Here is a 13,955-nt window from a genome sequence, read left to right as displayed (position 1 = left end):
GCTGCCGGCCCCCGCGCAGCCGCCCCACTCCCCACACCCGCCGCCCCGGCTCTTATATAGTGCTCCGCCACCCCACCCCGCGCCGCGCCGCGCGCCCGCCCCTCCCCACCCCGCGCCCCATAGAAGCGGCTCGGGGATTGGCCAAGCCGCCGCCGGTCGTTTGTGTGGGAGGCGGTGATTGGCGGAGCGCGGCCGCCAGCAGTTGCCTCCTTGCGAATGTGTGTCTCTGGCAGTGTCAATGGCTCCTCCTGCCACGGAGCAGCGACGGGCTTGAGACGGGCAGGACCGCGGGGCTCCTTTAAGAGAGGGATTTTCGGGGGGGGCCGGGGAGGGGGGCCGCGGCGCGAACGTCCCCCACAGCCAGCGCTCGGGAGAGCCAGCGGCCGGCGGCTCCTCTGCCTCTCGAGCGAGCCGGCGAGGAGGCGGCAGCGGCGGCGGGACCCGCGCCTGGAGACCCCCCCCCCCCCGCCTTCCCTGCTGCCCGCTGCTGCGAGGCGGCCGCCCCGGGGCTCCCTCCTTCCCTCCCCTCCCCGACGAGGCACCGGTTGCCGGAGGATTCCCCCCCTCCCCTCCCGCCACCCACACGAGTCGGCAAATGAACTCGGTCCGAGCCGCCAACAGGAGACCCAGGCGAGTGTCCAGGCCGCGCCCGGTGCAGCAGCAGCAGGAGAGGAACAACGCCGCCGCCGCCGCCGGGGATCGGGGTAAGCCAGGCGCCGCCGCGCCGAGCGGGGGCCTGCGCGGGGCTCAGCGGCGGCCCAGGGCCGCGCCGCGCCCGGCCGGGCACCGGCAGGAAAAGCCCAGGCTGCTTCACCCTTGGCTCCCGCTCAGGCCGCGCTTTGTTTGGCTTGGGCTCTGCCCCGACTCGGGGCCGCCGGGCCCTGCCGCCGAGCGGGGGAGAGGCGGGGGCTCGGCCCCTTCCCCGGCCGCGCTCCCGTGCCCGCTGGGGAAGGGGCAACCGATCGCCGCCGGCCCCTCGGGACGAAGCGGGTTCGACGCCACCCCGAGCCCCCCGCCCCGTCCCCGGGGGCTGTGGGGAGACGAGCCGCCTTCGCCCGGGAGAGCCGGTCCCTCCCCGCGGGGAGCGGCGGGCTGGGCCCCCTGGGCCGGCGGAGGGAGAGGTGACGCGGGGGGGAGCGGGGACTGCGGGGAGGCGGCGGCAGCGGGAGGGGGGTCGGTGCCGGCCAACTTGCGCCGACACCTTCCCCGCCACCGCTGAGCGAAATGGTGCTCGGGGGCGGCGGCCCGGGTCTGGCCGAGCCTCCGCGGCCCGCCGCGCCGCGCAGTGTTTGCTGCGCAGTTCGGCGCCCAGGCTTCGGTTACAGCGCCCGGCGGGGGGGCACGGGCCGCGGCCGATCGGCCATTTATTTACCTCAGCCACACCGCCCCCCTTCCCCCCCCCGCCCGCCCCCGCCGCGGCAGCCGGCGGTCCCGAGCCGGCCGGAACGGAACGGGGGCTCCGGCCCCCCGCGCCTCAGCCCTGCCCGGCGGGTCCGCCCGCGCCGGTGGGGCCGGGGCCTAGCGTAAAAATAGTGATAATTTGGAGCTAATGGGGGGAAGCACCATTGTCTGAGGGGATGAGGAAGCGGCGAGGTGGGATTCCTCCCCTAATGGAGCCCGGAGCGGGGTCGCTAGTGCTGGGGTAGGGGGGGAGGGGGGGGGCTCAGCCCTGGCACTGTCGCCCCGGTGATGGCTCCTGGGGGTGCGAGTGTGCGTGTGCTCCCTGTGTGCAGTGCTGGGGGGGGTGGTGGTTTTTTTTTTTTTTTTTTGAAGGCGAGATGGGGGTGGGATTGGAGGAGACATTTTGCATGTCTTATCTGGTGGATTGGATTTTAATTTTTTATGCATTGGCTGTCACAACTCTGGCATGATAAAGGAGACTGATCTGTGGTGCAGTTTTAGATGTACAAATGTCTTTTTAAAATAAAAAAAGCGCCTTCATTGTCATCTGAATGTCTTTTGTTTGAGTATCTAGGATATCGCGTCGAGAACAAGGTATTTTAACTACAGAGATGCATCGTGATAAATATTTCAGTGCGTTTTACGCAATCAAAACATTTTAAGCAAATGAAGTAAAGAAAATTTAATCTGAGGAAGTATTTTTAATTCTCCATTCCTCCCCCCTTCCCCTCCTCCCCTTCCTTCCCCCGCCCCCCCTCGCACACATTGGTCAGAGCAAAGAATGTTACCCAGACCAGATTGCTGTGTATATAACCAGAGGATGTGATGTCTTATGCCCAATTATGGGTCTTGTGTAAACCTTCCAAAATCTTCAGTAATTATATAATTAAAATGACTTCTCGGGTATACTGACATTTAAAAAAAACAACACAACCAAACACCTGAAAAACAACAAAAAGAACTTCCTCCTCTCAATGATGTGCACTGAGGATTTTCATCATTGATGGTCCATATGCAGAATATAGAATTTTTTCTACCCCACAGTTTACTTTTTCGTTTAACAGATAAAAGTAGGGTTTCTAAAAGGCATCCGGAAAGGTGTGCTTATGGATTAAATGCTGTGATTATCCAGTTTTGCACTAGACTGCCTGACTCGAACTGTTCATATGTTATTAATCTGCTAAAGATACAGGCAGAAACTTTTTCTGTTAAAATATGAGGCTGCAATTTATTTGTATTACTCTGATGTTTTGTGGAATTCTGCAGTCACCTAATTTTAATTTTTTTTACATTGTTACATTGTTCATTGCTGTTTGCCATTCAGTGGTGATAAAATTGTAACAAAATCAAGTTCCACAGTTTTCTGAAATTACTGTTCCATATCGATCACTGCTGGCTTTTTCTTTGCATTTTTGAAGGTCAGTTGCATTAGGTCTGGCTTGCCCAAAAACCTATCCACAGTATTAGGGTCTTCTGTTATTACTGTTATATCTACATTTGGGGTGTCTAGTGCAGCTCCTGTTCCTATCTCAGAACTTACAAAGTCTGATCCACTGTATCTGGAAGTTTTCCATTTATAATGGCAATTTTACCTGTGACTTTGATCATGTTGTACAGGGCTGTTACTGTAAAGGATGATGAATAATGCTGCTAAATTATAAGCCAATACAGTAGGGTTAGATTATACCACACAAGTCAGTGGTGACTTTTTTCACCTTTATTCCCAGGCAATGTAGGTCATCTTAAAAAAGGCTCTACAAAAGAATCAGTATAAGTTATTAGGAAAGGGTTTATATTAACCTCAGATTTAAATTTGTGGTTTTTTTTTTTTAAATTATTAGATAATGTGAGTACAGCTGTGATTAAATTAAAATTATTCTTGATTATTAATTTCTTCTCATATTACAGCACAGCACTTTATAAGTACAAATATCATGGAGCAGAGTTGATAATGTAGCATGTAGTTAATCTTTGGAACTTCTTGTTTCATATCATTAGATTGCTTAGTAAAACATGTACCAGGTCTTGAGCTTTATTTATTATTTAATGCTGCATAAGTAGACAGTGTTTTGCAACTGTGTAACAGCTGTTACATTTTCACCACTGGGTAATAATCGAGTTATGACTCCTGTTGTTAATAAATAGATCACTAGGACAGAAATGGTTTTATGAAAGTCCTTCATCAAAAGTTCCTTGTAAGGGCTTAAAAATCATAAGAGCACTGTGTTTTATACTGTGAAGCAATTCTTATTTTGATGGTTTTTATATATGTAGTGTGAATAGATCTAATAAATGCTTAACCATGCTATCTATATTATACATTGATACACAGTGACTGTATACCTGTATTCTGACTGTTGGGGAAGGGAGATCATAAATGATCACAGATAAAAAAATTTTCTTCCCCAAACTCACTGTATTGTACAGCCAAGATAAGATGTCATCAGGATATACTTCCCAAGATGTTTTGCCTTATGTTCTGCTGTTCATGCCTGCCTCCATCTATATTAGCCACTCTGGCTACACTGTGCTACTGTTTCACCTCCCTCCTGATCTCTCCTCAGTCACCAGTGGGGTTGCCAGTGGTTTATTCTGTGGTTTTGGAATTCTGCACAGAAGATGCAGAAATAGAATGGTCTTTTCATTTTCTTTAGGACAATGGTCTACCCAAAAGGAAATCTGGACTGGGTGATGTCTGTGTTTAAATATTCCTGTGTTTGCTTATAGTGCCTGTTTGGTTTTTCTTTTTCCCTTGAGCGTATAGGTTTAGCTACAGTTTTAGGAAGAAGACAGTTAGACAGTTATTTACAACAACAAAAAAAATCTTGTCCGGAGTGCAGCTAAAACTGCCAATCTCAGAGCTATGACATGATTTTTGTTTTATTGTTTCTGTTCTTTTCAGAATAATAACTACATTGGGGCATATGTGCTCCTTTATAACATAGCACATTACTGGATATGGTACTAATGAGGTTCTGAGCTTTATGTCCAGTATTAGGTGCTTTTAGGATTGGATCCTGTATACTGTTAAGTACCAAATGTGTAGCACCGTGGCAGCTGCGTCTGCCACAATCCTGTGTGTTCCTTTTAGGTGGTAGCAGTGTCCATGTGACAAGGCAGTGAGCTGGCTCTGGAGCTGCCTGCGCCAAATGCTAACTGCTGCTTTTTTTTTGGCCTTTTTTGGGGGGTTTTTGGTTTTGTTTTTTTTTTATTATTCCCCAAGTTGATTTTTGGCACAAGTGCTGGTACAAGGGAAGGGATAACACTGAATGCCTGTGGGTGTGGCGGAGCTGTCGCAGCTCCGATTTAGGTTGGGTTGAGCTGGGTCAATACTTCTGGAGTTGGGGCATATTTAATATATACAGCCTGTAAACCTACCTTTCAAGTTTGCTTCCCCTCCTTCCCCCCAATCTATTTTCCAAAGAAAACAAGACTTCTACACCCATACAGTCTGTCTGTCTCTCACTCCGCGACTTCTGAACTTGTTAGCTCATTTCAACCAGATTTGACAAAGGAGTGTGAAGTTCTTAAGTTTTGTGGAAATGATTGGCTGGGTAGAGGAAGAAGACAATGAGGGAAAGACATTTATAACTTACCCTCTCTACCCGTGCCAAGAAGCAGCAACCAGCTGGCCTGTCGGCACACAAGGTAATTGAATTAGTCATTTGTCTGTATAGGGGACATGAGGGCTTGAGGTACTGGGAAAAAGAGTAGGTTAGGCTGTGTAAGATGCAAACATGTAGCAACTAAGCTCCAGAAGATAGCTTGCTCACAAAGCTTGAATTTTGTAATGCTGAGATAAATATCTCAGGAAAGTTAAGGAGTCTTTATTTGGCCCTGTTAGAAGTGTGTGTGTGTAAGCATATGCGTGACTATATTTTTGATATATTTTTTTTTAATATATGTACCAAAAGGCTTATGGTGGTGTGTGCTGGGCTGCGATTAAATGACTCTTATTCCGAAGCAAATGCCCAGACTTGCATCAAAATAACTAAATTGGTTTCAGTTTTTTGTAGGATCATCTCTTATGGCAAGAAGTCAAGAAGTCAGGCATCAGTCGCTCCAGGTGGAAAGAAATCTAATTCAGACTTTTCCATATTCCTTGAAAGAAAGTCCTAGACTGGGAAAAGATATATTTACATATGGATATGTAATCCATGTTTCTGCAATGAAAAGTTACCAAAGTCTACCTTACAGATAAAAGTTTTGAATCTATAAACTTGGTACTTAAAGTACAACTTCTGTTTTCCAAAGCCAGATTCTGCATCATGAGTACAAAAGAGTGTCTGCATACCCCTGTTGTCCTTCAGGTAGGACAAGTACCTAAGTTTATGCTAAAGCTTTCTGTGTGGAAAGATGAAAATCAAGTGGTTTTGTTCTTGCTACACACAGTAATGTTCATTGCCCATGATTTTTGTCATATTTTTGTCATTCATAAGACTATTAACATCTGTTAGTTTCCCAGAAATAGGAAATCTTTTTCAGTTTAGTTTCTGTGTTACAAAAACTCAGCCCAACAGTTTAAGAGGGAACATTTGATACCTTTCTGCTTTGGGGGAAGGTAATGCTCTGTGCCCCTCTCCTGCTCCGGTGCTTCCTGGGAGAATCACAGCTATGGAGTAGACCAAAGCTGTCCAATGTGTCAGGCTTTTACTGCAGGTGTGCTGGGCACTAAGCGCACTAGATATGGAGGATTTAATGTATATGCATACAATTGGAGCACTGTGAATGCTTTGTCAGCCCAGCAGCTGCCTGGGAACGTCAGGCTTGCAGCTTGCTTTACCGCGGCAGTTTCCTCACCAGCGTGGTAAATCTGGTGTGCCTAGCAAGTGCTGAATTTGCAGTGCTTGTGCAGAGTGGCTGCTGCCTACATGTGTTTATCTGGCACATTAGGCACACTTACTCTGCCCATGCACAGTGGTATCACAGGGGAGGCCAGGTGCTAACCAGAGGGAGGACTAGTGGTTTTGCCCACTCTCTGGTCGGGGTCACTTCTGTAAAGGGAGTGAGTATGCACCAGGTGTATGGTAATATGGGTCACCTGTGGCAGCACTTGAAAAGTTCCTGTTACAGCTTGTGGCTGTAAATTGTGTGGTCTGTTGAGAAGATGAGGTAGTGTGTTTCTCTAAGATTTCTAAACTGGGCTGATTACATCTGTATAGTCTTATGTATTATAAGAGACAATGCAGAAAAAGTAAATCAGAACTGTGCAATGCATGGATGATAAAAGCAAAGGAGAGAGGAAAGCATAACTGAACTAACAGGAGTTGGGAAAATGGAAGGTTTTTTTCAGTTACTTTGCCATTAGCTAATCTTCTCATGTTTTCTGGTTGTTAAGTACTTCTGTTTCTTGTTTATGTGGTGTTTCTCTGTTCAGCACTTGAATAGGAGGGGAAGCATACTTGGTGATTTCTGTTGTTCATGGTACTAAACTGTAGTATCTGAATATAGCTGAGGATTTTAGCCCGAGTCCTTCAGTTCATGATTAAATGAGCAGGGAGTGGGGGGGAGGAACGCACTAAAACATGCAGTGAGTTACAGAATCTGCTTTTGTAATATATTGGTACTTTTAAAAAAGACTTAAATTCTTGTAAAAGAGGAGAGTGGGATCTAGGTGTAGATTCTAAAGTAGAGACAACACTCTAGAGGAATCCTCTATCATTTAAATTGTGCTTCCTATTAGAAAGTTTAGTGAACTTTTTTGAGCTGATTAAAATCTCTGAATCTGGAATACTTCTTAAAAGCTGACTTTCATAGCAGTTATTGTAGTTCTTGATAGCTGAGTTTTGCTGCTTACTGCCTGTTCTTAAAATGTTGTTGCTCATCCATACATAGAAGCTGGGAGGACACCGACAGGCAACAAATAAACAGTTGTAAAATGTACAGTTCTTTCAGCAGGTGTTTAGGGACTATCTCTTATGCTCTCCTCTGAGATACTTCATTTAGTTGCATTTTGACAAGATAACTAAGTAATTTCAGAGCCTGTTTGGCTAGAGGAAAGGGGGTTGTCCCATTATTCCTGCTTCTAGCCCTGTGTTCTGATCCTCTGCTTTGTGTCAGCACTTGCAGCTCCCTGAACCACATCACCCCAGAAATTATGCCTCCAAAACACCCTGAACAGTTATCCGCTGGTTTAGCACTTCAAACTATCTTAACTGCAGAATTTAGTGAGTGAGTAAAGAATAGTGGTCGTCATGTACGCGGTTAGGAGTGGGGGGGGGAGGGAAGCGGGACTGCCCCTCGTCCTCACAGCGAACCGTCAGCTCGGTTTATCCGTCATGGGAGACGGGAGCCTTGCATGGTGACTGGCAATGGTCCTGTCCCTTTGAGAGGAGCTGTCAAAATGCTGCTGTGGCTCTGTTCTATGATTCGTGCTGTGATACGTACAATGAAACCTACTGTTCGTTGTAACAGAAACCTGCAGTTTCCACTCCATTGCCAGGTTTGTCAGGTCCCTCCTGATGTCTTAAATGTGAGTTCAGGCACTGCTTTGTTCTGGGAGCTCAAACTGCGGCATAGTTGTTTTCTGCCTAGAAACATCGTTGCTGAGGCTCCTGGGTTTGTTTCTGTTAAGCAGCTATGTTTTATTGATTCTACTGTGTTTATTCTGCAAAACCGTATAGAGATACCGTTCCAATACATACCGGACATTACTGGTATTCTGATATCAAAGCAATAGTAGTGTTTATCTTCTTGCGCAACTGGTTTTGTGTTCCAAAAAACTGATTCAGCTGTATAGCTCTACCATTTGAGTGCCAGTCTAATGTTGATAGAGTGTATAAAGTTTTTCTTCGGTTTTTCTCTCCTGCTTGACTTTATTGAGCTTGGTAGGTATTTGGGTTAAGGTGGGTTGGTTGGTTGATGATGACTTTTGCAACTATTAGTGAAAACTGAATTTGAAAATTATCTAAACCTCTTATCAGATAGTGCTCCTGGGCTGGGAAAATACTGGGGGTGAACAGTAAGAGTACATGTGGGTTATTCTAGCTGGAAGCCACTGGAAGGATTGTCCTCCTTACGTTCCAGAGAACTCTTTAGTTCCTAGCTCCCAGAGAAACAAGCATTCCTGGGAATGAGGTTGGGAAGCAAAAGGTTGGGTTTTGTTCTACTATGAATTGCCATTAAAAGACAAAATCAACAACCATACTTGGAATCATTACACTTGCTTTAAATAACCCCTGTTCAGACCGGCAGGAGAGCTGAATTTGCAGTCTCATGGTCATCATGCTATGTGCCTGCTTCTATACCAAAGGACTGGTTAGCATGACTAGGTCATGTTACTATTTCCTTTCGGTAATCCCAATTTGTAGTATTTGGAAACAGCCTGTTTACCTTAAGGGCTCCGATTCGTGGGTTGTCTTCTGTTGCTTGTTTTCAGCTTACACATCTAGAAGCAAAGGTTCAAGGGTTTAGCCTTTTGGTTTCTAAATAGAGGTGAGTTTTAGCTCTCCAGCCAGTCTGAATTTCAAGCTACCTTTGTATTTGGACAGGTTATTGTAGGATGACAGGTTACCATATGTCAGCTGATCTGTGGTATCTGATTCACAGTAATTGTTCATGTGTATGCTCTTAGCCTGTGGCAAATGGAAGGTAATTTGAGTTAGCTTGACCCTCTTTCATTACGCTTTTTCAAGGCACTCCCTTCTCCACATGGATTGTTAGACCTGCTGGAGTGCCTTGGCTAAAACAATAAGGCAGTTTCTGTCCCCGAGCTAGTTTGGGTGTATCTGTACAAGAGTAAGATGAGGACTTCACCACAGTTTCCTGTATTGTTGCTGTTTTGAGACCATACCTTGCTGAAGGAGTGAATACTATGAAGATGCTGCCCTGAAAAATCAGTCAGATGTTATAATTACCAGGTGCGTTATTCTTTAGCAAAACCTGTGAAAGCTTTATTAGTGCATAGTAAGACACCACAAATAAGTAATTTATTTCACAGTATCTTGGTATACTTCTTTCTTGTTTTTAAAGAAGTAGGTTTTACTTCGGGTTCTTTCAGAAGGTGCTTGGTAACTGAAATAATTCTAGCACTGCAATAATGCTTTTGGATGTTCTGATTCAAAGGCCGCTGAACTCCTGGCTAGCTGAAAGATTCCCATTGACCACAAATGGCACTTAAATTTGATCTGAAGTGATGTGAAAGGTAAAACGGTTGTTTTCTTAGGGCTTAGCTCTTAATTGAAATTTTATTTTGCAACAGTAAATACATAGCTATCCTGTCTGGTTCATCATTGAAAATGTAAAATGTTACTTCAATGCATACAGGAAAGTACTTTTTGGTAGTCAGGTACTGCCATGCTGGCTTGCTGCCTTACTGAATTTCTAAGACTCCCAAAGAGAAACTCAAAACTGCGTTTTGACCCTACCTTGTTTCCCCTTCTCCCACAGGTGACTGCACTACTGATCCTGTGTGTATATGACAAATAAATAAAAGCTTCTTGCCCGTGTTTCATTCTTATGTGGCCAATGAGAGGGTTTTTTTGGGAGGTATTGGGTGAAACTTACAGTTCCCAGGCTTCTTGTGCTTGGGAAAGTGAGTGGAAAAGTGTGCCTTTTTTTTTTTTTTTTTTTTAATTCAGTCTTCTGAAGACATAGGCCTTGGTGCAGACTTGCTGTAGTCCTCTGAGAAATAAATAGTTGTGAAAGTTTGTCAACATACATTTAGAGAAGACTTTTGGCTGCCAGAAGCATAGGGAAAAAATGTAAAATTTTAATAATTTTTCTAATAGCTGAGGTGAAAATGGATGCTTTTCAGCAAAATAAGCCTTTCCTGACTATTAGGAAAGCAAGAGACCAGAAAGATGACCCAAATGCTGTTTGGTCATCAACTTAAGTTGTGTATAGTAGCTGTTCAAATTGATGTTTGCTATTTCCTTAAGCTGTTGCTGTCTTGAAGGAGGAAGGGCAGCAACTTTGTTTAGATGGCTGTTACATTAGTCTTTGGTAAGATGTGACATGGCCTTTCTCTGAAGGAAGGTGGTAGGATCTGTGGCCATCTTTTTTGGCAGAAGGCTTCACCTTCTTCAACAGTCATTCGTGATCAGTTATTAAAAATAAACCAGAATTTACTCTGGAACTTCACTTGCTCTGTTTTGACTTGTATTGACTGCAGCTGCCCAAGTCAAGGTCGTGGATAGGGACAGGAGGTAGCTGAGCACCATCCGTTATGACCTTGGAAGTTGCAAGACTGAAGGTGTAGGGTGGCTGCAGCTTATGAAAATGAGTAGTGGGGGTTCTGTCACAGAACCATTTTATTCGTATCCATTTGGAGCTTCTGCAAAGCCCATATAGTAACTGAGCTTCTGAGGGATATGCTTGAGATTGTTGTCGAGAGAACCTCCTTCACCATGAGCTGTGCAGTCATTCGGCTAGCTAAGCACTAGCAGGAGGGCAGGAGATAAATGCTTTGGGCTGCTGTTGCTATCTGGATGATTAGAATAAGAATGGGTGTGATTGTGATAATAGGTAATATCTGAATGACTTCAGGTGGCCTTTGGTAATGAGTTCAGACCTTTCATATCTTGTCAAATTTCTTACCGGCAGCTGCTCATTGATCAGCAGTTTGTGATCAATAACCTGCTGACACACTTGACTGTATCAGTATGGATGCTTGCCTTTGTCAAGTTTTACCTTAATTTAAAAGGTTTAAGTAACTGAAAAAGGCATACCAGAGTAGGTTCAGTGGGTGTCTAATGAAGCTCTGTTCAGAAGTTGCCGTAGTATACGTCAGTGTGCTGTTGGATTTCCCATTTTGTCCAAGTAACGTTTGAACATCTGAGCTTGTTAACATTGCGTTAACAGGGAATCATGTTTACTGCCAGCTCTGTCTCATCTAAACCTATTTTTTAAATGCCAGAGAAGAGTAAGAGGTGAAATTATTCTGATTTTCAGTTATAGACAAAATAGCTTTAATATGTAATTTTAAAGGGAAATAATACATTGGCCAGGCTAAAGATGAAATCTTTATCTTTTAGGGGCTTCTTGCTTTAGTATAGCTATGAGCTATAGTTTCTGTAAATGGGCTGAAAACACAAAGTGTTAATTTATTTGTAAAAATGTGGAGGGAAAATAATGGAAGATGAATTTTAAACAAAATTCTATTTGAAATTTTCAATATTGATACTATGTGATAGTCCAGTTTAAGATCAGTTTTCACTTTCGCACCATGATTTTTTTCAGCCTGTGTTTTCAAGAAACTGAAGATTTGAGAGTGCATTCTGCTGTGCGTTGCTCCTATGCTGATTAATACAGTGGAAGTTAAAAATAGGTAGCGTGTGGAAAAATCATGATTTTTAACTTCTGTATTTGAAAGGCCTGCCAAGCAATACCTGCCATCTACTGATGCTGTAAGAGTGGATTCATTACCATGTTCTTGGGTAAATCCCAACAGACTGACTGTGTAGTTTTTCATTTATTTCAGTCATCTTGATAACCAGAACCACAAAGAGCACTATGAGCTGTCAGCGTTGGGTTTTTTTGTGTGTGTGTAAGATTTAGAAATATTATACAATGATGCAAAATCAAGAACAGTAGCTGAAACACTGAGCATGCTGAAATCTGAGTTGAACACAGTGCCAGGCTGGATATACTTTGGGTGCCACCCCAGTGTTTCTTCCTGAGCAGCAAGGTTGGACGTCCAGCATTCCTCTGCCTGCCGCTGCTAACAGATAGCCTGCTGAAGCAGTACTGTAATGGCCGGAGATGGCAGAAATTTTCAACTGTTTCTGTCACTTGAGTGGTGGAAATAATTACCACTTCCATAATGAGCAAGTTATAAATAGTAAGAAAAGCTGAATAAGTGGTCTGTTTCAGTATCTTCGTGATGTTTTTATTTAGGTGTAGTCACTAAAATTGTTTATATACTGTGTTAAACATTCACCATGATATTTTTTTTTTTAATGTTTGTAGGGTCCTGTTAGCAGGCAGGTTATGTGTTTTAGTAATATAAATGCTGTGTGTCTGTTAAGCAGTTCCTCCAGCTACCATGAGCCTGGGTGTTCTTTTGTAAGATTTCTGGAATAAATATTTTCTCTCTTCCCAACAAATTCTTCTAGTACTGCAGAAGTGGCCAAATATATTACAGAAAATGAATTTTAATTCCTCTAGTTTGTGAAATCAAAATATGGTTTGAGAAAGGGGCAAACAGGGATAGATAAGAATAGCAAGATTTGAGAGCTTGGTGTCCACAAATCCTGCTTGTGTTGGTTTTGTAGACTAGTTAAAAAAATAAAAATCAAATCAACCTGCTCCTTTTGTGTTAATACAGATAAGAAATATATTTCCTCCCAAGGCATGCCTCCTCTCCCTTGCCCCAATCAGATATTTTTCACATATGTGGAACAAAATTCTTAAGTATCCCTTTCTCCAAACCTAACTGGCAAAGTATCCCTACCTAGATAAAATTCCTGTTAGTGAAAGTCTCTGTAAAAGACTTAATGATCTTGGGGATTTAAATGAAATAAGAAATTACTTTTTCTAGTGACTTTTCTTTTAAGAATAGGCTCATATGTATGTGTGCATATGTAATTTTTTTTCTTTAAAGTGAGAGGACTAATTTGGTGGTTCTTTGTTTCCTCTTTCACTAATTCTAATAACAGTAACGCAGTGGGTGGAGTGAGGCTAAGGAGCAGTTTCTAGTCCAGTAGGTTCCTGACTTGCTGATTTCTTTACAGAAATCCTTATTTTTGTATATGAAAGAGTTTACTTAGGGGAAAAAGCTGCTCAAGCATTCAGTGGTGTAAAAAGATACTAATCAGTGGCACTCAGTTTTAATCTTTCCCTTCTGCCTGAAGGTCTTATGTTGGGGGTTGCAGTAAATGTGGGGAAATGTCTTTTATCCCACCATTTCTTAACAGTGATTCTGGTGATGGCCTGGAGTACTTTCAGGTACTGGTGAAGGGTCCCCTTTGTTTTACTGATTTGGATGTTTGTCTTGCAGTACTCTTGTGTCTTGTAAGCTTTCACTCCTGCCTGTAGCTGTCCTCATTGCACACCTGGGATGTAGCAAAGTACCATCATTCTGACTTCAGCAGTGGGAAATGAAAGCGTAAAGAAATGACATAACTTGCCCAGAGTCACCAGGGAGGTCTGTAAGCACAGTTTCACCGTTGGTTTAAGCAGTGTAATTGCAGATGGACACCAGAAGGGATGTTCTTGGTGGGGCTTTCCTGCTTCCTCTGTAGGTTTTGGTGACAGTGCACCTGTATAATCACAGAATGTTGCGTGAGGGAGGTGGTGGGAAAAGGTCTGTGCTCTCCTTCCTGGTAGTGTTCTACTCCTAAATTGGTTTATCATGAAACCACATCTGCGGCAAGGCACAGAATTGAACATGATGCTCTTGGGTTCCGGGGGTTGGTAGTCTAGTTCTGAACCATACAGTCTCTCTTGATACAATACCCGTCTTCCTTCTGGACCTTATTTCAGTGCTCAGCTTCTCCCAGGGTAAAAACAGGTACTTGAACTGGGAGTTGTTTCTCTCAGTTGTCATTTGTCCTGTGTTCCCAGCTGATCCCTCTTCAAGACAAAGATCACTGAACAGCTCAAAATAAGGTTGC

General features: G+C 44.2%; 1 protein-coding gene across 2 annotated transcripts in view; it reads left to right on the top strand.

Moving 5' to 3' along the window:
* The first annotated feature begins 232 nt into the window (after positions 1 to 232).
* FBXO11 (F-box protein 11) overlaps positions 233 to 13,955 on the top strand; it is a 79,154-nt gene continuing 65,431 nt past the window's right edge. For both annotated transcript variants that reach the window (XM_055726112.1, XM_055726111.1), the window contains exon 1: positions 233 to 704. In XM_055726112.1, coding sequence (XP_055582087.1) covers positions 596 to 704 — 109 coding nt within the window. In that variant the 5' untranslated portion in view covers positions 233 to 595. The remainder of the gene's footprint in view (positions 705 to 13,955) is intronic.

Source organism: Falco cherrug, chromosome 13 (assembly GCF_023634085.1).
Source record: "Falco cherrug isolate bFalChe1 chromosome 13, bFalChe1.pri, whole genome shotgun sequence".
NCBI classification, from domain to species: Eukaryota; Metazoa; Chordata; class Aves; order Falconiformes; family Falconidae; genus Falco; species Falco cherrug.
The sequence above is the reverse complement of the archived record's forward strand: the minus strand, read 5'-3'. Positions and strand labels throughout refer to the sequence as shown.